The 22,502-nt window shown below is 35.7% G+C and overlaps 1 protein-coding gene across 1 annotated transcript in view; it reads left to right on the forward strand.

The window, feature by feature from the left end:
* EPHA6 (EPH receptor A6) overlaps positions 1-22,502 on the forward strand; it is a 673,066-nt gene that overhangs the window by 594,716 nt on the left and 55,848 nt on the right. Inside the window, exon 11 of the mRNA XM_072621534.1 lies at positions 17,975-18,100. Coding sequence (XP_072477635.1) covers positions 17,975-18,100 — 126 coding nt within the window. The remainder of the gene's footprint in view (positions 1-17,974; positions 18,101-22,502) is intronic.

Raw genomic sequence — 22,502 nt, forward strand, 5'->3', positions numbered from 1 at the left:
GGCAAAAAGTTGGAGGAAAAAGAACTAGAACATAAGCTAAATTATTTACCAAAATCACATATACATAACATTGATCTTTAAAGATTAATAACATTTTTAATAGATGATCCTGTATCAATTGCTTATGTAATACCCAAACTCCATATAAAGTTTGCAAAATGGAAGAATCCAAATGATATAGGAAGAAAGTGAAATATATTTCATTCCCATCATCCTATCTACTTTTTGTCACCTATCTGCCAAGAGTTGAAATATATGTGTCATGTCTTGAAGTGAGAGTTCTAATGACTTTCAATATTGTTTTGCTTTGGATTACTATAGTTATTATATAAATTGGCCTCCTGGTTCTGTTCTGCTTACTTCATCTGACATTAGTTTATTTAAGTCTTCCCAGTTTTCCCAAAGAGAATACATATTTTCATCATCCTATCTGCTATTGAAATGGTACCAACTATGCCTTTTGTGGGCTTATAGAAAATGAGCTGTCATCCTAATCCTTTAATTCATTCAAATACAAAAAGTAGTTCTTTTATCCACTTATGCAATAATCAACAGCACATTAAATATGAAGGAAAAGTAATAGGAGAGCAACTTGTCCCAGAATCATTTATATCTCAACCCTATCAAGCACTTGAGAAAACTGGTTATCTTAGTAATGGTTTTGTTGTATCAGCTATACTTTGGAATTGATTGTGTGACATGGCAGACACTAGCACAGGACCACTCAGCATGGTGTTCCCACATCAGCGAAGGTGCTGTGCTCTATGAGAAAAATTGAAATAGCTCAAAGGAAACATGAGATGTGAAAGTGTAGAGAATCCATCCCAAATGTTCACATGAACTGTTTGTGCCCAACCAGTTGTAGAACAGTCTGAGCTCATATTGGTCTGATCAGCCACAATCAGACACACTGTAATTTGACTCTAGAATAATGACATCATTTTGTTCCTATTCAAGAATAAAAGACAATGACCAACCATACTAAAAATAGAAATGCATACACATCAGTCTTAATACCTCAAGCCATGAGGTGGTTTACTAACCAAAAAACCACACAGGAGAAGAAGGCAACTTGTGCTAAGACACTGAGATGGAAAATGAAATGGTGTGTGTGAAAAATAGCAAACAGGCCATTTTGGTTGGCATATGAGAAGGAAAAATGAGAAATTATCCTGGAAATAAAGGTTGGTAATCTCAGTAGAAATAATGAAAAATGTGGGAATTGAGGAGACCTGCTAGTACCAGTGCTCAGACTCTACTCCAAATCAGTAATTATCAGAACTATTTGGGATGGGAGAAAAAGAAAAGAAAAGTTGACCAGCCGAATAGATTAAGTAAACGGGATTCAGAAGCAGTTGAATATAGGAGAAGTGTTCAGGCAACCAAGAGGCATCCTATACAACAAAACATTTAGGAAAATTAGAAAGCAATCTGGCAGAAATTATGATTAAACAACATCTTATATCATCCTCTTTCCTATATTTGATTGTGCATTCACCCTATCACAAGCCACATACATATATACTATAGAATCTTGAAACTGACCTTGCATCATGATCAAAGAAGAGTGCAGAGGTTAAACAACAGACTAATAAGCAACAGAAGACAGATGCTTGAAAATATGTGTTGTGAAATCTACCGAGGATAACGGAAACTTGAAGTGATACATTTAAATCCAATTAGCACGTAATGGGACATTTTATCCTTAAGAAAGGAAAGCTGAGGAAGCCCGGGTCAAATATATGAGAGCCTGACTTGGCCTCTGTAAAATTTGTGTCGCAGATACTTAGTAGGTCCTTAATAAATGTTGATTGATTGATTGATTGGAGTAACATTGCTGAATATGGAAATGTCCATCATTCTACATTCTAATGCCAGTTCCAATTAATGATTGGTTTCATGGAAAGGCATTAATTAGTATCTTTACATATATTAGCATTCCCAAACACAGATGCCATACATGATTCAAGGGTTATATCCTATCATAATTGCAAATATAAGAACTCTTGCAAAGATTTATTGCCTTGGCTCCCTAGAAGAAAATACATTTTACATATTTGGAGAACATGTTGTGACAAGAAGAAAATAGTATTTAAAAATAAAACAGAAAGAAATGAGGACTATAATATGATATTTTTATTTTTTAAATATCCAGAACAGGAAAAAATTAATAAGCAATACATCTTTGTTTTTTACATGTACTCCACTATTCTATAAAGATATTTATAGTCATCTACACTTAATTGCAAAAATCAAATATTTACTATGATCTTCCATACATTCTAGAGTTAATATTAAAAGAATAGAAGACTTGTTAATAAAGAGCTCATTTGGTAGAATGCCCAGTAATAGATACTTTACAGGAGTGAGAAATGGTTTTTATATCCAAGCCCACTGACCCAAAAAAAATAAATAGCCACATAGAGAATTTTTTTAATTAAGGGCTTTTTTTGCCTTCTTATAAGAGAAAAAAAAAATACAAAATCTTCATCTCGTTTGCTTTTCAAATGAAGCACAATGACCATAGCGTATTCAGTGACTGGATGTGAAATAGGACTGGGATTAGTGAAAAGAGGAGAGCACTACCAGTGGAAAGAGAAAAGCAAGGAAGAAGATGCGAGATGGAGAAAAAAGGCAAAGATAACAGAAAAAAGACATAGATTCTAATGAGGAAGACATGATAGGAAAAGAAAAATACAAGAAAGAGACTGAGAGGTCATAATATATTAAAGGAAAAAGAAATACAAAAGGACAAGAAAACTGTAATGACAAAATGAACTTGATACATACTCATTCATAGACAATATTCTCTCCCTTCCTAAGTGATCTTGCTTGCTAATAGTAGAAATAAGAGACACAGTCTTAGATAAGAGCTTAATTAGCTCGCTCCAGACTTAATTATATAGGCACCACTAACTGTTACAACCTAATCAGTCTAGACATGCAGAGCAGAATCTTGTCAGAGGAAGAGCTTTCAAATATTTTTGTTTTTAAGTCAACAGACAATAAGCACAATATTATTTCATATTCTCTCCATCTTTCTGTTAATTTTGTAACTGTAATATGTTATCTGCTCTAGAATACCATTTTCTAAAGCTTGTCTGTCCCCTTCCTGTACCTTTATTTTACTACCTCAAATTTTCAGCTAGGTCACTAACCTAAAAACTACCAAGAGAACAGGTCAATGTGCAGAGGAACTGGGATGGGAGATGGAATACACTATTTCAGAAAGAGTTAGAAGGAAACTTTGACTGGAACATAGAGTGTATACAGAGGAATCATGGGAAACATACCTTGCTGTAGGTGTAGATTATTTTCATAAAAATTTGTCAAGAAAGGAAAGTAGGTTTCTAAGGCAGTAGTGATTGATATTTTCTCAGTTGCCTTGGAGGAAAGGATAAGAGAGGTTCTAAAATCTTTTATGTGCCTTTGACATCCTCCCCTATTTCATATCAATTGAGTACCAGTCCCTCAAAATTAAATCACCTGCATCAACTTCCCGAATGTATACGTGATCCCAACCAACTGCTCTTTCCATTTTTGTTTTCTTCAATGCCATTTCTACTTGTTTATACAGCATCTCTTAGGTTATAAGAGGCAAATGTAGTGATTCCATTGTACAAAACTTTTCCATTTTTCATTTGTCTGTGTTCATTCAATTTTCACCAAAAAGAGCAATTGTTATAAGCCAAAAGAAATCTGGTTGAGGTAGGATTGTGATCTAGCTTATAGACCAATAGTTTCTCCACTTCCTGATATAAATGGTTACATGGTTTCCTATATGATCAAAGTGTGTTTGCAAAATCCCCTCCTCCCTCCCATCCCTTCCCTAAAATTCCAGTTCCAAATCACACCTTGGCAGATAGACCCCTCCACCTGGATATTTCATAGGTACCTCAAGCTCAGCATATCTAAAACACAACTAATTAGTTCCTCCTTAAACTCACCCCTTCTCAAAATTTCTCCATTTCTCTTGAGGTTACCATGATTCTCCCTCTCACCCAGATTCATAACCTCAGAGTTATCTTTGAATCTCCCCTCTTTCTTTAATACACACTTTCCAATCACTTGTGAAGTTTTATCAATTCTTACCTCCATAGGATCTCAAATTACTCTCATCTTATTATTTTAGGCAATTGAAATTTTATTTATTTTATTCTGAACTTAATAAATAAAATGCATTTACATAACACAGTAGAACAGAAAAAAAGATGATTGTACATGAAAGTGCAAATCTGTTGTGTGCAACTTGCTATTCCTTTTTTTTATTATACTTCTGCCCCAATACCCAGAGGCATTTTGGAATGTACTTATTGAATAATTTTTTTATGTTGCAAATAGATTTCTATGTAGATTGTATTATTTCTTTTGTATTTTTGTATCTACCCTTCTACATGTAAATGTTGTTCAGCCTCATAGAATGTAAACTTCTGGAGGGTAGGCAGTATTTTAATTTTTTCTTTTTATTAACAGCACACAGAACAGAACTTTTGCTAAATTTTAAATATATAATAAAATTATCACATAACTTTCTTTTTTTCTTCTGCCCCACTACCCTAGAGATTGCTACCATTAGACAGAAATATGTATATGTAGATACACACACATGTAGGTATCTCTGTGTTCATCTACATATATATGCATGTGTATGTATATGTACGTGCATGTGTGTGTGCATGTGTGTGCATGTGTGTGTGTATATTTAAAACTACTCTATATATACTTCTATTTATCAGTTCCTGCCCTAGATATAGAGAGTGTCTTCTTTTATATGTCCTTTGTAGTTAATTTGGGTATTTATAACAGTTAAAATGACTTAGTCACTCAAAGTTGTATATGATACCTTTATCTGATGTCTATAAAAAAATTGGGAAAAAAAATTTATAGAAAGAGTCTCAGATAAAGGCCTCATATCTTTCATCTTATTCAGACATCCACCATTTGGATATTATTCCAGTAGTATTTTCTTATCACCTGGTCTTCCTATTGAGCCCTCTGATCTCCTTATACAATACATCTTCCTATCACTTATATAATACATTTTCTGTGTAGCTCTACAAATAATCTTAAATACATACCCTGAAATGAGCTAGAATCAATTGCAAAAGGGCAAAACATTTCCCTAATTCCTTTCTTTGACTCCACAAATGACTAAAAGTGGGGTTTCCCTAGACTGTACTACTATACAGGAGAGAAGAAAAACAGTCCATTCTCTCAATTGCCTGTGTGCCAGATAACTTATCTGATTCAACATCTCCTAGCAAAATTGCTGCTATTACATGTTGGCACTGAGAATTTTGGTCTAGACATTGGGCTAAGAGATTAGAGATTCATGTTTTCCTGAGTCTGAGGAGAAAGACAGAAGAATGCTGAGACCAAGAATTGCTGGTCCTGAAGACAGATTCCCATAGAGGCTGTATAGTTTCCTTACTAAGATATTGGAAGTACAACATCCATTCAGAGGCCAGGCAGTTATAGAGGAGAAAGAGACATCTAGAATGAGTTTAGGCATGGAAGAGATGAAGCATAGCTGGGTACCTTCCAGAAACAGTGGTCTGGGAAACAAGCACCAACCAGGAGAAGAGAGGCTCAGGGCAGAGCTTTCTTCACGATCAGAAGGCAGAGGATTAGAAGGAAGAGTAGTCAGTAAAGTGAATTGCGTCTTGAGACCATTATATCTGTTGTTTAAAGAAGAATCATGCAACGAAATGTGAAGAAGCCCATCACCAGCGAGGTCTTGACCAAATATTTTGAAAAACATTTACTAAATTATGGAGGGATGGAGTGAAAAAGACTTGAATTCAAGTTCTGCCTCTCTTATTTACTAGCTTCTTAATATCCAGTTGCCTCAAACCACTTTTTAAGCTTTAAAGATGAGATGTCAATCGTGATCATCATAAGTGGAGGTAATTTCCACTTGAGGAAATCCCTGCACCAAAGAAATAACAGTCCAGAGCAAAAAAGTGATCACACACACACACACACACACACACACACATATACACGACAATTACACTGTATCCATAAAAACAGGAAAAAAAAATCAAAGTGCACAATAGAGTATAACAAACTTAGGTGAGTTTATCCCAATTCTCAAAGGCTAATGCATGTTTTATGAATTGAGAAAAAGAATGAGAGATTCAGTTTATCATGATTTAACAGCAATAACTAATGAATCAAATTATACAGTCAGTATTGAGTGATCTATATATGACTGACCTTTAAAGAGAAAAATGGTAAGAAGTTATCAGTATAAGATACTTCAACCAAATATGAGTTCATGTATACTAATGTTTTCCGTTAATTCACATGTAAAATCAGCAGTTATTTAAAACTATGAAACCCAAGTCCTTTTTACTCACAATAAGTAAACATATAAAAGCATTATAAATATTTTAGATTAAGAATAATGAAAATTGCTTTCTTAACATGATGGGTTGTCACAGCAATAGCAAAAAACTATAATAATTAAATAATACTCGCATTTGATATTCTTCAAAGGTGCTTAAGTAGGTATTTGAGTAAAAACTTCTGAAAATGTTGACAAAATAAAGTTTTTTAAGGAAATTTTACTTCTAATTGTGCATCATTAACATTAATAATGATATTGATGTTATGTAGAGGCATTCTCATTCTTTTATTTTTCTTCAAGTGTTTCATAAGGAAACATTTCTCCAAATACTGATTTTCTTTCACATTGATTTCAAAGTTAACATTTTTCTCTGACCTAAAATTTTCTCTGATTCTGGATCTATTCAACAAATGTGTACAAGCTGCATATGGAAAATATGGGTAGAAGTCCATGGATAGGATGAGGAGATATAAATGGCCTGATATATACTTATGGAGAAAATAACAATGAAATCACAAATTGACTTAAGTGCTTCATTATTCCACTTACTGATTCTGATAAAGATTGGTGCTGATTTTTTTTCAATTCTTCTTCCTCTTGTAGCACCACTCCCCTCTATGAAAGTTTGAAGTAATTTTTCTAAATGCCACTTACAGAATCAGAATTTATACATGTGGCAATTGAACATCTATCTTAAATATTTTCCTAAGTACTGATAGGTAGATAGATAGATAGATAGATAGATAGATAGATAGATAGATAGATAGATAGATAGATAGATAGATAAACTTGAAGAGTGCCATATAGGAAAAATAATCTGTGAGTTCACATTGGGATTGCATTGAAGAGTTGATGCTAAATGAGTAAAAGTATTACCAACTCTACTGTAAGAACAATTTACTTTTTAGAGATGTTTATAGTGCACAAAGTGCTTTTTTCACACCAGTCCTTTGGTGAAGGTAGTATATTAATTACCATTTCAGAGATAATGAAACTGAGACTCAGAGGTTAAATGTCCCTAGTCATACAACTATTAAGTATTAAAATTAGGACCCAGATTTGGGCCTTCTAAGTCCAAAATCACTGTTTCCAGTATATCAAGCTTCTTCTCTTCATCTCTTCTGTGTTTTTATCCACTAAAAGTTATATCAATGCACTTTTTTACTTCTGCTGAGGACTGAATTATGTTGAAGAATATTTTGTCTTTCCCTAGTGCTCTTAGAAATGTTCTTGTTCAACCAAAGGGGATTTCTTTAATAATCATTCACTATTATATTATATATTTCAAATATAATGCTATCTTACAAATATATTTATGTCTATATCCAGGAATCCAGGAAAACTGGATTCAATTTCTGCCTCAAATCCTTAGAAACAGTATGATTATTTGACTTCCCAGTGCCTCAATTTCCTCATCTGATGAAGGGGGATAATATTTGTATAGACTTCTTTACAACATAACTGTGAAGGAAGCACTTTACAAATTTTATGGATGCTGTTTACAAACTCTATAAATTTATATAGGTTAATAAGCCTACATAAATGTGAGCTGTTAATGCTAAGTATTACATACTATAAACAGATGACAATAATGTTTCTTGGAGGAAAAAATTTTTTGTCTGCATTGCTTGAGTTTTATACTCTTACTAATTGATGCATTATATACATAAAACTTTGCAGAGATTCTTCCAAAGAGGATAATTTTAGAAAAGTCAAATTTCTTCTAAGAAATCATATCTTGGGGGATGGAGCCAAGATGGCGGAGTAGAAGACAGACCTGCTGTAGCTCTCCCCACATAGCAGTAAAAATACATGTAACAAATGACTCTAACCAAATTCTAGAGCAGCAGAAGCCATAAAATGACAGAGAGAAACAGGTTTCCAGCCCAAGACAGCCTGGAAGGCTGACAGGAAAGGTCTATCACACCAGACTCAGAGCCCAGCACAGCCCAGCATGGGCCATAATGCACAGACAGGCTTGGGGAAGGCTTCAGGTTGCTGAATCATCTGTGCCTACTGTGGTTTCCAGATTTCTCAACCCACAAACACCAAAGACAGCTTCAAAGGTCAATAAGAAAGCTCCTTCACCTGGGTGTGAGATCCCAGTCCCAGGCTCAGGGCAGCAACAGCCTCTGCAGCAACAGCGTCCACATTTAGAGCCCTAGGACTAAAGACCCCAGGGGAATAGAGCAGTTTATCTGGATCTCAGTCCTGAGTGGCAGTTCTGGGGTGAGGAGGAGCACTGGTATGGTAGAACTGGTGGTGGCTGTGGAGAGAGAATCTTACTTCCAGTTCCAGGGCAGAAAAAAAGTGCTTTTGGTTGCTCACAGGCCATGAGAGGAGTAATCTCATCTCCCTTGATTGTGCCATTTTGGAGGAACTGAGAACTTACAGGTCCCTGGAGATATATCAGAGAACAGCTGAACAAAACCTCTGAAGCCTAGAGGACTATATCCTCCACTTGAAAGAAGACTCAAAAGTCAAGTAACTGGCTGGGAAAATGGTCAAAAGGTGGGAAAATAAGACTATATAGAAGGTTTCTTTCTTGGTGAAAAGGCATGTTCTTTCATCCTTTTGGATGAGGAAAAGCAAAACATATAATCAGAGGAAGACAGCAAGGTTAAGGCTTGTACATTCAAAGCCTCCAAAAAAAAATGTGCAATGGTCTCAGACCTTGGAAGATCTCATAAAGGATTTTGAAAATCAAGTAAGAGAAGTGGAGGAAAAATTGGGAAGAGAAATGAGAACAATGCAAGAAAATCATGAAAACCAAGGCAACAGCTTGCTAAAGGAGACCCAAAAAATGCTAAAGAAAATAACACCTTTAAAAATAGACTAACTAAATGGCAAAAAGGGTCCAAAAAGCCAATGAGAAGAAGAATGCTTTACAAAGCAGAATGGGCCAAGTGGAAAAGGAGGTTCAAAAGCTCACTGAAGAAAATAGTTCTTTAAAAAATAGAATGAAACAGACGGAAGCTAATGACTTTATGAGAAATCAAGAATTTATAAAACAAAACCAAAAGAATGAAAAAATAGAAGACAATGTGAAATATCTCATTGGAAAAACAACTGACCTGGAAAATAGATACAGAGATAATTTAAGAAATTATTGTTCTACCATGATAAAAAAAAAAAAAAGAGCCTAGACATCATCTTACAAGAAATTAGCAAGGAAAATTGTCCTGATATTCTTGAACCAGAGGATAAAATAAAAATGGAAAGAATTAACCTAAAAGTCCTAGGTATATTGTAGCCAAATTCCATAGTTCCCAGGTCAAGGAGAAAATACTACAAGCAACCAGAAAAAAAAAAACAATTCAAGAATTGTGGAAATACAATCAGGATAGCACAAGATTTAGCAGCTTCTACACTAAGGGATTGAAGGACTTGGAATATGATATTCCAGAAGTCAAGATAGGATTAAAACCAATAATCACCCACCTAGCAAAACTGAGCATACTACTTCAGGGGGAAAAATGGAATTTTAATGAAATAGAAGACTTGTTGAAAAGACCAGAGCTGAATAGAAAATTGGACCTTCAAACAGAAAAATCAAGAGAAACATGAAAAGGTAACCAGAAAAGGGAAGTCTTAAGGAACTCATTAAGTTGAACTGTTTATATTCCTACATAGAAAAATATTATTTGTCACTCATGAGACCTTTTCCAGTATTAGGGTAGTTAGAGGAAATATGTATATATGTAGGTGGCATGGATATGTATGTATGAGTATATTTTATATATGTAGGTATGTATATGTACGTGTGTGTGTGTGTGTGTGTGTGTGTGTGTGTATAGACAGAGGGCACAAGGTAAGCTGAATATGAAGGGAGAATACCTAAAAAATAAAATTTACTGTTAAGTGGAATGTACTAGGAGTAAGAGAAAGGGAGAGGTAGAATTTAGCAAATTGTCTTACAGAAAAGAGCCAAGAAAGAATCTTTACAATGGAGGGGGAAAGGGGAAAGATGAAAGGAAATAAGTGAACCTTACTCTCATGTGATTTGGTTTAAGGGGATATGTAAATTGGATATGTAAATGTATTTTACCCTGTAGGAAGGCAGGGGGAAAGAGATAAGAGAGGTAAAATAATAGGAGGGACAGCAAATTGGGGAAAGGGATAATAAGGAGCAAACATTATTGATGGAGGACAGGTGAAGGGGAGAGAATGGAATAATTGGAGGGCAGGACAGGACTAAGGGAAATGTGATTAGTCTTTCACAAAATAACTATTATAGAAGTGTTTTGTATGCCTACACATTTATGACCTACGTTGAATTGTTTGTTTTCTCAGTGAGAGTGGGTAGGGAGGGAGGAAGGGGGAGAACATGGAACTCAAAACTTTAATAATGAATGTAAAAATTGTTTTAGCATGCAACTGGAAAATAAGATGTACAGGAAATGGGGTATAGAAATCTATTTTGCCCTACAGGAAAATAGAGAGGATAGGAATGGAAGGGTAATAGAAGGGTAATAGAAGGGAGGACAGGCTGAAGGAAGGTGTTGATGGGGTGCATGATGTCCTGGGATGCAGGTGGGAAGAGATAAGGAGAAAATTTTTAATTCAATTTCTTGTGGAAGTGAATATTGAGTACTGAAAAATAAATAAATAATATATTTAAAGAGAAAGACAGAAACATGTCTTTTAAAACTGTGTATACCCTTTTATCCAGCAATAGCACCAGTAGGTCTATAATCCACAGAGATCATAAAAACGGAAAAGGACTCACATATACAAAGATATTATAGCAGCTCTTTTTGTGGTGGCAAAATATTAGAAATTGAGGGGATTCCCATCAGTTGGGGAATAGCTGAATAAGCTGTGATGTATGAATGTAATGAAATATTATTGTTCCAAAAGAAATTATGAGTAGGCAGATTTCAGAAAAACCTGTAAAAACTTACTTTAACTGATGCTGAGTGAAGTGACCAGAACCAGGAGAACATCATACACAGTAACAGCAACATCGAGCAATGATCAACTTTGATACACTTAGCTTTTCTCAGAAATACAATGATCTAAGACAATTCCAAGGGATTTTGAGATGGAAACTGCTATCCACATCCAGAGAAAGAACTATAGAGTTCTGAATGCAGATGGAAGCATGCTATTTTCTCTTTTTCTGTTTGTTTTCTCTTTCTTGTAGTTTTCCCCTTTTGGTACTGATTCTGTCCGGCCTAACTGCCGTGGGTTGCCGGGTCCTTCTTACCTAACTCAGGTCTTTGATGATCAGCTGAATAAACGTATGAAAGAAGAGACCTCCACAGTCAAACAAGTGTAGGCTTTATTCTGGATACCAGCTACATGTCAGCATGCAGGACGAGTTCTCCCCATGGAGACCCCTTCTCCTTCCAGAGGAGAGAGGAACCCCCCCCCCTCTCAGTATGCAGGGCTAGTGTTCCCCATGGGAGCCCCACGCGGGAGCCCCCTTCTCCCTCCCAAGGAGCAAGGAAAAGGAGGGACCCTCAGGCTTTCCTGTCCCCATTTAAGCTCTCCCAGCTGCAGAGTTGCTCCTGGACACCATGCATGCTCTCAACCCCTTAGCCAATTAACAACAGGTGTGCTCAGACCACGGACCAAACTCAAGGGTGGGATGCTCTCCTCAGCAAGTTTCCACTGAGAAGAGGTGGAAAAACAAGATAGCTCGTGTTTCACTCCTCAATTCCCAGCTGTTCTCTGCGGGTCCTCGTGAGAGCTCTGCGGTTTAGAAGCCCTCACCTTTACCTGACCTCAGGCTGTTCACATGAAAACCGAGCTTACACCCCAACAGATTCTTCTTTTACAACATGAATAATATGGGATTATATTTAATATGATTGTACAAGTATAGCCTTTATGAGAAAGCATGCAACCTTGAGGAGGGGGTAAGTGGAAGGAGGGGGAAAATTTTGGAACTCAAAATCTTATAAAACTGAATGTTGAAAACCAAAAATAAATAAAACAACTTTAAAAAGAAAACATATCTTTTGACTCCTTTTGCAAACAAATTTCATAGCAGTCACAGAAGTCAACTTCAGTGTTCTCAATAGAAGTGATCTCTTTCATTCATTCAATCATGAGGGATCATGTAAAATGAGCTGGAGAAGTGAATGGCAAACCATTCCAATACTGTTGCCAAGAAAACCCCAAATGGGGTCACAAAGAGTCACATACAAGTGAAAACAATTAAACAACACAACACAGAATTCAGTCTTGTTTTGTAGTGCAAAAAGCACAAACTTCTTCAGCTCAGTGACTAACTGTACTTGCATTGCATCTTGAGCCATCTCCAGTCAACCTGATGAATATCTGGTCATTGGATCCAGATGGCTCAGGAGGAGAAAGTGAGACTGGTGACCTTGCACAGCCCTTGCTCACCCAAAACAAAGTCAAGTGCAAGTCATGTCATCATTTCTCTGATGTCATGGTCTTCTTCGGAAATGAAAGATAAACACAACAAGAACTGCATATGCTTAAAAATCACTTTATTTTCTTCAGATTCAGTTTGTTCCCTTTGTAAATGGATGGACTATGAATGAATGAATAATTAGATGAGAGAAACATTACTAAGTACTTACTGCATGCAAAGCACTGGGATACAGATACTCTGGCAAAATAGTTTCTGTTCTCAAGGAGCTTGTATTCTAATGGGGGAGATAAAATATGTGGAAGGTTTCAGCTGCAGGTTAAATGGAAATTCCCCATAACCCCTAGAGTAAAGCAGATGGTAATGCCTCTAGTATCATTTCCACTGATCAAATCATATCAATTTCATATGTTGACCCAAAGATTTTGGAGGTATGGGCTTGCTTTTCTCTGTTTTCAGTAACCATAGCTGTAGCGCCTTATGACCAGTCACCAATCTAAATCTCCATAGAGTTTATTCATGAAATTATGACTCCAGACTATGTGCTGGAAAAGCATTGCTATTTCTTTTTTTTTTTTTTTTACAAATTAACTTATTTATTTTTAGTTTTCAACATTCACTTCAATAAGTTTTAAATTTTCTCTGCCTCCCCAAGATAGCATGTGTTTCAATAAAGGCTCTACATATACATGCTTATTAAACATTTTCACATTAGTCATGATGTATAGAAGAATTAGAACATATGGAAGGAATCATGAGAAAGAAAAAAAAAACAAAAAAGAGAACAAATAGTATGCTTCCATCTGCATTCAGACTCGTCTGGATGTGGATGTCATTTTCCATCATGAGTTTTTTGGAGTTGTTTTAGATTGTCACATTGCTGAGAAGAAATAAGTGTATCTGTCAGCCATTGCACAATGTGGCTGTTACAGTGTATGATGTTCTCCTGGTTCTGCTCACTTCACTCAGCAACAATTCATGTAAGTCTTTCCAAGTTTTTCTGAAGGCTGCCCAAGTGGAATACTAATCTGAGATTGGAAGTGGAATTTGAAATTAAAATTCGAATTGGAATTTGGAATTGGAATTGAAATTTGGAATGTGGAATTGGAATGTGGATTTTGAAATTGGAATGGGAATTTGGAATTGGAATAGGAATTTCCAAATTCTACATTTCAATTCCAATTCTAATTCCCAAATCCAGATATAAATTCCAATTCCAATTCCTATTCTAAATTTTAATTCTAATTCCAAATTCTTGTTCTGCTTCTAATTCCAAATTCTAAATTCCAATTCCAAATTCACATTCCAACTCCAAATTGCAAATTGCAATTCCTATTCTAAATTCCAATTCCTAATTCCAATTTGAAATTCAAATTCCAAATTCCAAACATCATATTCCAACTCCAAATTCCAATTTCAAATTCCAATGCCAAATCCAAATTCCACATTCCAAATCCAGTTTCAAATTCCACATTCCAATTCCAAATTCTTCTTCCAAATTTGAATTCCAAATTCTACATCGCAGTTCCAAAATCCAACTCCAAATTCCAATTCTAAATTACAGTTTCCAAATTCCACTAGCAATTCCAAATTTGTATTCCAATTTCAATTCCATTTCAAATTCCAAATTACAATTCTAAATCCAAATTATAACTTCCAGTTCCAAATTCCAATTCCAAATTGTTGTTTGATCTTAAATTCCTCTTTTTTCCATGAATCTGATAGGCAAACTATTCCTTGCTCTCTGAATTTGCTTATAGTATCATAATATAATTTGCTTATATCTAAATCATGTACCCATTTTGATTTTATTTTAGTATACAGTATAATATGTTAGTCTATGCCTAGTTTCTGCAATACTATTATGCAGTTTTCCCAGCAGTTTTTGTGTACCTAACCTCTTCCCTCTACTGTAATATGTTTTTGTGCCTCTTCATGTGATACAATTTACCCTTTCTGCGTGCTCTTTTCCTCTTCTCCCATTACAATCCCTTTTCACTCCTTAATTAGGATTTTTATCATCACATCAGCTAATTTATATACACACCCTCTGTCTATGTATACCACTTTTAAATGTTGTAATAAAGATATAATTCTCAACATTCACAAGTATCATCTTCCTGTATAGGGATATAAACAGTTTGCCCTTATTTATTCATAAGATTAAACATGTTTTTTTTTTCCTTTCTTGTTTACTTTTTTATGCCTCTCTTGAGTCTTTTATTTGAAGATCAAGTTTTCCATTGAGCTGCTCCGGTGTTTTCATCAGAAAGGTCTGGAACTCCTCTATTTTGTTGAATCAATTGAATCTCCTCTCCTCAATGATTATGCTCAGTTTTGCTGGGCAGTAGATCCTTGGTTGTAATCCAAGCTCTTTTGCTTTACAGAATATCATATTCCAAGCCCTCAGATCTTTTAACTTTGAAGCCACAAGGTCCTGCGTGATCCTGACTATAATTTCATGATATTTAAATTGTTTCTTTCTGGTTGCTTGCAGCTTTTTCTCCTTGACTTGAAAACTCTGGAATTTCCTAAAATATTCATTGGAGTTTTCAATTTGAGATGTCTTTCAGGAGGTGATCAGTGGATTCTTTCAATGACTTTTATTCTCTGGTTCTAGGACCTCAGGACAGTTTTCCTTGATGATTTCTTGGAAAGTGATTTTTGAGGTTCTTTTTTTCATCATGGCTTTCAGGTAGATCAATAATTCTTTAATTGTCTCTCCTGCATCTATTTTCCAGGTCAGTTGCTTTTTGAATGAGGTATGTTACGGTTTTTTTTTTCTATTTTTCCATTCTTTTGATTTTATTGACTGGTTCTTGATGTCTCATAGAGTCAATAGCTTCCACTTGCCCAATTCTAATTTTAAAAGAATTTTTTTCTTCATTTAACTTTTGTACCTCCTTTTCCATTTGGCCAATTCTACTTTTTAAGGAGTTGTTTTCTTCAGTGTGCTTTTTTTCCATTTTGACAACGTATTTTTAAAGGAATTTTTCAATCTTTCTTCTATCTCTCTAATTTGACTTTAAAAATCCTTCTTGAGTTCTTCTAAGATGGCTTTTTTGGTTTGAGACCAGTTCATATTCCCCTTTGAGGTTTCATATGTGGGTATAGTGACAATGCTATCTTCTTCTGAATTTGTGTTTTGATCTTCCCTGTCCCCATAATATGACTCTATGGTGTTTGATTTATTTTTGGTGCTTCTTTCTCATTGTGCTTGCCTTTTCCCTGGCTTTTAAAGTTGATCTCTGCTTCTGGGGCACAGAAGCACTAAGTCACACTTCTTGTGGTGGGGGTTAGAGGCCCAGTTATTGGCTTTGTGCTCTGGGGCTTCAGGTTCTGGCAGCTAGAGGCTGTAGCTTACCTGATACTGAGCTACAGTTGATGGTGTTGACTTTTGTGTGCAGATACCAAGTGGGGTTTTACTGTTTTTCCCCTGAGTTACACTGAGGCTTACAGTTTGAGGTGAGGGTGGGGGTGGGTAAGACTACTAGAGGTTCCTCATCAGGGGCTGCAATAGAACACAAGTAGGGTCAGCTGCTAGTGGACACCCATCCACTACACAAGAGGTGGTTCTCTGTGCTGGCGTCCACTGGTTCCCCTGCTGGGAAGGCACAGTGGGGGAGAGGTAGCAGGGGATGCTCCTTAGTTTCACATGCTTAAAAAAAAAAAAAAACTACTCTACCTCATCTTTCTGCTGGTTCCACAATATCAGGTTTTTTTACTGGGGTGGTATTTTCTTGCTTTTTCAAGGTCAGTAACAGAGAGTTAGAGTGACTTACTTCTTACTCTGCCATCTCGGCTCCCAGAAGTCAAAACATTGCTATTTCTAAGACTCTTGGGTTGTTTGTTTCCATTGATTTCTGAATGAAGATGGTGGTGGTGGTAGTTTGACTTGCCTGACACATGCCACCTCCTTTCTCTCCCTCAGAGTTCCTTGATTCTCCAGCTAGGCTCACCTACCATCCTAACTACCACCTGTGTGGTAGTTACTCTGACATTGATGGAGATGACTAACCCCTTCTCAACAGGAGTTGCTGCCCTGGATGATAGCTTTGGGGGCTGGGATAGAAGTAGGACAGGTGTTGCCACTGCCATGGCTCCTATGCTATCTAAAACAGGAAGAATCTAATTAAATGATCTCTAACAGTCCTTATAGCTCTAAAATGATTTCATCCTATTCATTTTATGAAACCTATGAAAATTATTCACCTCTCTTTTGGTTTTAAAAATAAAATCTTTGGTGGGACTTTAAGAATATGTCTACATCACTTAAAATACCTTTAAAAAGTATGAAGCAAAAATGATTATATTTTTAGATAATCATGAATCTCTCTGTGCATTAACCCTAGAGGAAAAATGACAAGTAATAAAGTAAATGTGTTCATTATAAGCTTAGGCAAATAATTTAGCCCCTTCCTAGGTCTTACTTACTATAAAATAGGAGCGTTGAACTAAATGGCTTCTGCCATCCCTTCTAACTCTAGATCTATGGTTCTATTATTTTTCTAGTGGCTATGAAAATGCATGTAATGACTAAACCACAAGTATGTTCATCTACATGTGTTTTCATTTGAAACACTAATCTCAATGTGCCTTGGGGCAAATTTCTACTGGGGAGACCTGAGATCCTAGCGATGATTATGCCCTGCATACCTCTAATTCCAAAAGATATCAGTTTTACAACCAGCACACCAATTTGCTGACATCATTTATAGTTACTCTGCCCACCCAATAAAATGTTTTCATGGAAAAAGAACTTTATGCTCCACATTTAAGTACAGAAAAAGAAACATATACTTTTCCTTTTGGACTTGCTCTTTCTAGCTCTCCTTTGGTTATAGATGGAGAGAGACAGAGAGGGACAGAGAGAGAGAGACACAGCGAGAGAAGAGAAAGAGAGAGAGAAGGAGGGAAGGAAGGAGAAAGATTTGTCTATATACATTTATAAACACATGAATGTGTATATGTGTAATAGTTATTGTATTTGGAACTGAAAAGAGAAATAAAATAAATATATATGAGTGCATGATGTATACATATATTTGGTATATGTACATATGTACATATATTAAACTAATTTGACAAAATCATATAAAACATGGTTTTCAGTTCTTTTGCTTTACCTTTTATTTACATATATATGTATATATAATGATATGTTTGTTGATTTTTAACCTTATTATTATTAAATACTCACCTGATACTATGCAATAAGAAAAAAACCCAGCTTACTTGATAAATTTCAAGGCTTTTTTTTTCTTAATTTCTTAAAGGATCCTTCCCATCCATTGGGGTGGAGGCATTGTGTCCCAGCTTCTTAAGGACAGGCTTCTTAAATAACATCCCAACTCAGCACCCAGTTTCAGGGGGAGGCTCTTTACCCCCCAGGATTCCTACTGGTAAGTATTTTAAGCAACATTATCTCCCATCACAAATGGAGATTTGCTTATGGTGATTCAGTACAAAAATGAATATCTTTACATATGTGATGGGAAAATGCAAATGAGACTTTTTAATGCAAGAACTACATCTGCAGTACTTAATCCTACATCTTTGATAGTAGCCCTAAGAAAGGAGAAGGGAAACCACGTTGAACACCCATTAGTATAATGCTTAACAAGGCAAAGTTCCTATTGCAATTAAAATTTGTCCCACGGCTTCACATAATGTGGGGTCCAAGTTTAAAACTTCATTCTAAAGGAAGTAATGGATTTGTGCCATTTGGCCTCTTAGGAAAGGCAAAAAAAATATCCATTAAATATGGTTGGCAGAAAGATTCATTTCAAATCAGGATGTTTCTATGGGGAATTAATTAAACTTCAGTTTTACTAAAGAAAAATAACTTGAAGGAAAGCCAACAAATGGCAAAATCACTGGACATTTTTTAAGTTTAGAAAAAATGGCTACAGAGAGCTTCATAAAAACACCAATCTGGCCAAAATCATATATCAACAATAACAACAACAACAAAAAAGGAACATTTAGAATGTAAATATCGTTTTGAAAAATCAACTCCTTTTGTCTTGTGTTGCATTTCATCTACTTTATGAATTATTCATTCTCAACTCATATTCCAAATACATTTTCCCCATCATCCAGCTCAATTCCCAACTGCCTTTCTCCAGCATTTGTTGTCCAAGGGTTGAAAACTCTTTCCAATATTACCCAAAATAAAATATAATTAGCAAAGTAAATCTTGGAAAGGGAAGAAGTATGGGGCAATCAATCACCAATCCATTGCCAGGTTCAATACAAATTTTTTTTACAGTTAAATGCTGCTTTTGGAATAACAGTACTACTAAAGGAGAATTTTGACAAGGTAAAGAATATTGTATTATTGCTAATATAAGAGGATGATCTACTTCCCTAAAAATAATAATAATAATTCTCAGATTGCAGTCACACCATTGAGTGCAAGATGGGGTATACCAAGACAGAAATTTAGTAAGTTTAGTTAAAATTCCCACTAATACATATGGGACACCCAGAACTTTTATTTTCTCTTTATATGACCTACATTTTAATAGGCATATTTCAGTAAGCTTAAATAATCCAGCTCTTACAAGCATTAGACAAGTTATAAACAAACCTTTAAATATTATAAAATACATAACAACCCATTAATATATCATGGTCATAATTATTATTTTTTACAGTTTTAAATTTTTGGCCCAGACATCTGCATTAGCTGAGTAGTTTCCTCTCAGTGTGGTTACTCCCTGTACCAAGACAGAGTAATGCATTTCCAAATAATTCTCTTAGAATTCTCTGATAGATTGGTAGGTTAAATTAATTCCTCTTGGTCATATAGTTAATATGGGTCAGAATCAGGGCTTGAATGCAGATCTTCTGAGCTCTCTATCCACTATATCATGGTGCTTCTGATATATCTCATATATTACCAATTTTCAAAGAACTGGAATACACAAAGACAAAATATAATACTGAAAAAAATATGACTGCCTCCAGAAAAACTTTTCTTCTTCCTTTTGTCATAATTCTACAAAGTCATAGTTTTAGAAAGGTCAACATTCTCTCAGGTACCATCTAGAAAAAGTCATTTATGAATGAATCTGCTTTTTACTTTATGTAGTAACGATTTAATCTAGAAATATATAGGTGTCCTATTACAATCCCCAAACTCTATATACCCCTATCAGGTTGAGCTGATAATTTTCATAATGAATTTTATTAAAAGACTGTTTTTGTAAGAAATCAATATTCTTTGGGATCTCTTCTACAGACTGAAAAATGACATTTAGCGTACTTAAAGATAAGAACTGAAAGATTTTCTCCATTTACTTGGACTTTCACTTTTCAAGGTTTTCAGTTTTTTGTTACAAGTCAATGAAGCAGATAAATACTCTCTATTTTAGATATGAAAGAAAATTGCTGTAGTTCATTAGTATATGAATACAGACATATTTGAGAATCAAAGTTACATAGTGAATAGAGGACAGTCAGACACACGAAAACTTGGTTCCACACACTGCCTCTGACACATACTAGGTATCAGTGTGCCAGGCAATTATAAGAAAAAAATTTACAACTAAAGTTAGTGGAGGAATTCCACTATATAAATAAACACCAGGAATTCCTTATACCCAGAAAATCACAAATATGTCTCAGAATAAAAGAATCTTGTCCTCAGATACCCAAAACCACAAACATTAAAACTCACACCTTTAATATCTGGTAAGCAGGTTAATTCTGATATACCCTACATCAGGGAATTCACTGTGGTGAGAAACTGAGGCAGGAAATTTAAGAACGTATACCAAGGTTATAAACAAAATAGCAACATTACATCTCAGAAATTTCTCTTTTCAAGTCCTCTATTCAAATATCCTCCTCCCCACTAAGATATTATTTCATACCAGCTATTTCAAAATGTATTTGGTTTTCATTATCTAAGGTAATTGAGGAGCTGTTGATTTATGTGGAGCTTTGCCAGCCAAAACTATTTCTCTCCACTAACCTTGCCTATAAGAAGAAAAAGGAGATTAACAGCCAATCATAACATACGATTTGGAGAGAGATCAGAAAAGTGGGCTATAAAGTCTGTCTCTTCCAACCGACTGATCCTCAAGCCTGATTTAGGGTCACCCTCCCCTAAAAACAAAATGAGGATTTCCTGGGGGAGAAGAATAGGGAGAGAAAGTTGTGCTGATCCAACTTTTAGTAATATTAAAAGCTAATGTGAAATATATATACATGCATGTATACATATATATACACATACATACCTACATACTTACGTATGTAGGTATATATGTATGTATATGCAGATATATTTGAGAATCAGTGCTACGTAGTGAATAGAGGACAGTCTTAGACATGAAGACCTGGTTTCATATATATGTGTATGTGCATGTAAATGTGTAATATATATACATATGTATGTAAGTATGTATATGTGTGTGTGTCTTGCTCCTACAATAGGTATACATATTTAATACTCCACTGACTGTAACTGGGGTGTAGGATGTGTTCAGGAAGATTAGTACCTCTGGTGTGATGTCTGCTGAGCCTGTTTCAGAGCTACTTTCCACCTTTAGTGTCCACCTGATCCACCCAACTCTCACCCATGACTCCAAGAAGCTGTAGCATGTGCAGCAGGCACACCAGTAAATCATTTCGGCAGACAGGCCAAACCAGGTTGAGGGCAACCAAGGGGTCTCAAACTCATTGGTGATGGGGAGGAAAAGCCTACCCCAGGCATGCAAAGGCTTCTTCTGGTGGAATGGGCAGATGAGAACAATTTGTTCCAATAGCGATGAAGGCAGCTGAAGCAGGTGCTGTGAGCTTGGTTACACATCAAAGACACCAAGGTCATCCTCTGCATCTTGAGCTATTACTAATCATTTTGATTCTGTCCTGCCAATGGACTGTGATGACTGTGGAGGAGAGAGTGAGGCTGATGACTTCATCCGACTCTGTCTCACTTAAATCCAATTTACATACAAATCAAAATCCAATGTCAAAAGACATCACCTGTACCATTTTACCATTATACCTATTTCAAAGTCTTGTGACAACAGGCAACTGATAAAGTAGCAAGTGGGGATACAATAGGAGTTGTAGTCACAATCCTGCACAGGTGGCCCAGACCATATGGTCGTTTCTCACTAGAAGCTGTGGTGGGAATCAGCAGCCTGGGTGTCTGAGCATTCTTTTAAGGATCACACTGCTCATTTCCTGGTGTGATGAATGCACTAGAAAATGTGCCCTAAAAATTGTCTGCTGGCTCAATTTGGTTACTGCAGCAGGAGGGAAATCACACTCTGTGGTTGAAACACAAAAAAAAGTACAAAAACGTCTTTGAAGTCTATTCCACTCACTATCAGCACATGGAACGTGCACACACTTATAGACAACACAAAATCCAGTAGGTCTGAAAAACAAACTGCTTTTGTTGCAAGAGAACTCAGGAGATATAGCATCCAAATAGTAGCCCTGAGTGAAACAAGGCTGGCAAATGAAGGTCAGCTTACTGAAGTCAGAGCTGAATACATGTTTTTCTGAAGTGACTGCAGTGAAGGAAACACTATGAAGCTGGCATAGGTTTCGTGATCAAAACTAATCTGGTCAACAAACTTGTATGCCTGCCAAAATGAGTGACCAATGTGCTCATGACGATGTAATTGCCACTTACAGGAAAATGTCATGCCACCATCATCAGTGCCTGTGCTCTCACCATGAAGAGCCCTGATAAGGTCAAATAAAAATTTTATGAAAACCTAGAGACTCATATTATCAATGTGCCAAAATAGGACAAACTTAAAATTCTGGGTGACTTTA

Source organism: Notamacropus eugenii, chromosome 6 (genome assembly GCF_028372415.1).
Source record: "Notamacropus eugenii isolate mMacEug1 chromosome 6, mMacEug1.pri_v2, whole genome shotgun sequence".
Classification (NCBI taxonomy): domain Eukaryota; kingdom Metazoa; phylum Chordata; class Mammalia; order Diprotodontia; family Macropodidae; genus Notamacropus; species Notamacropus eugenii.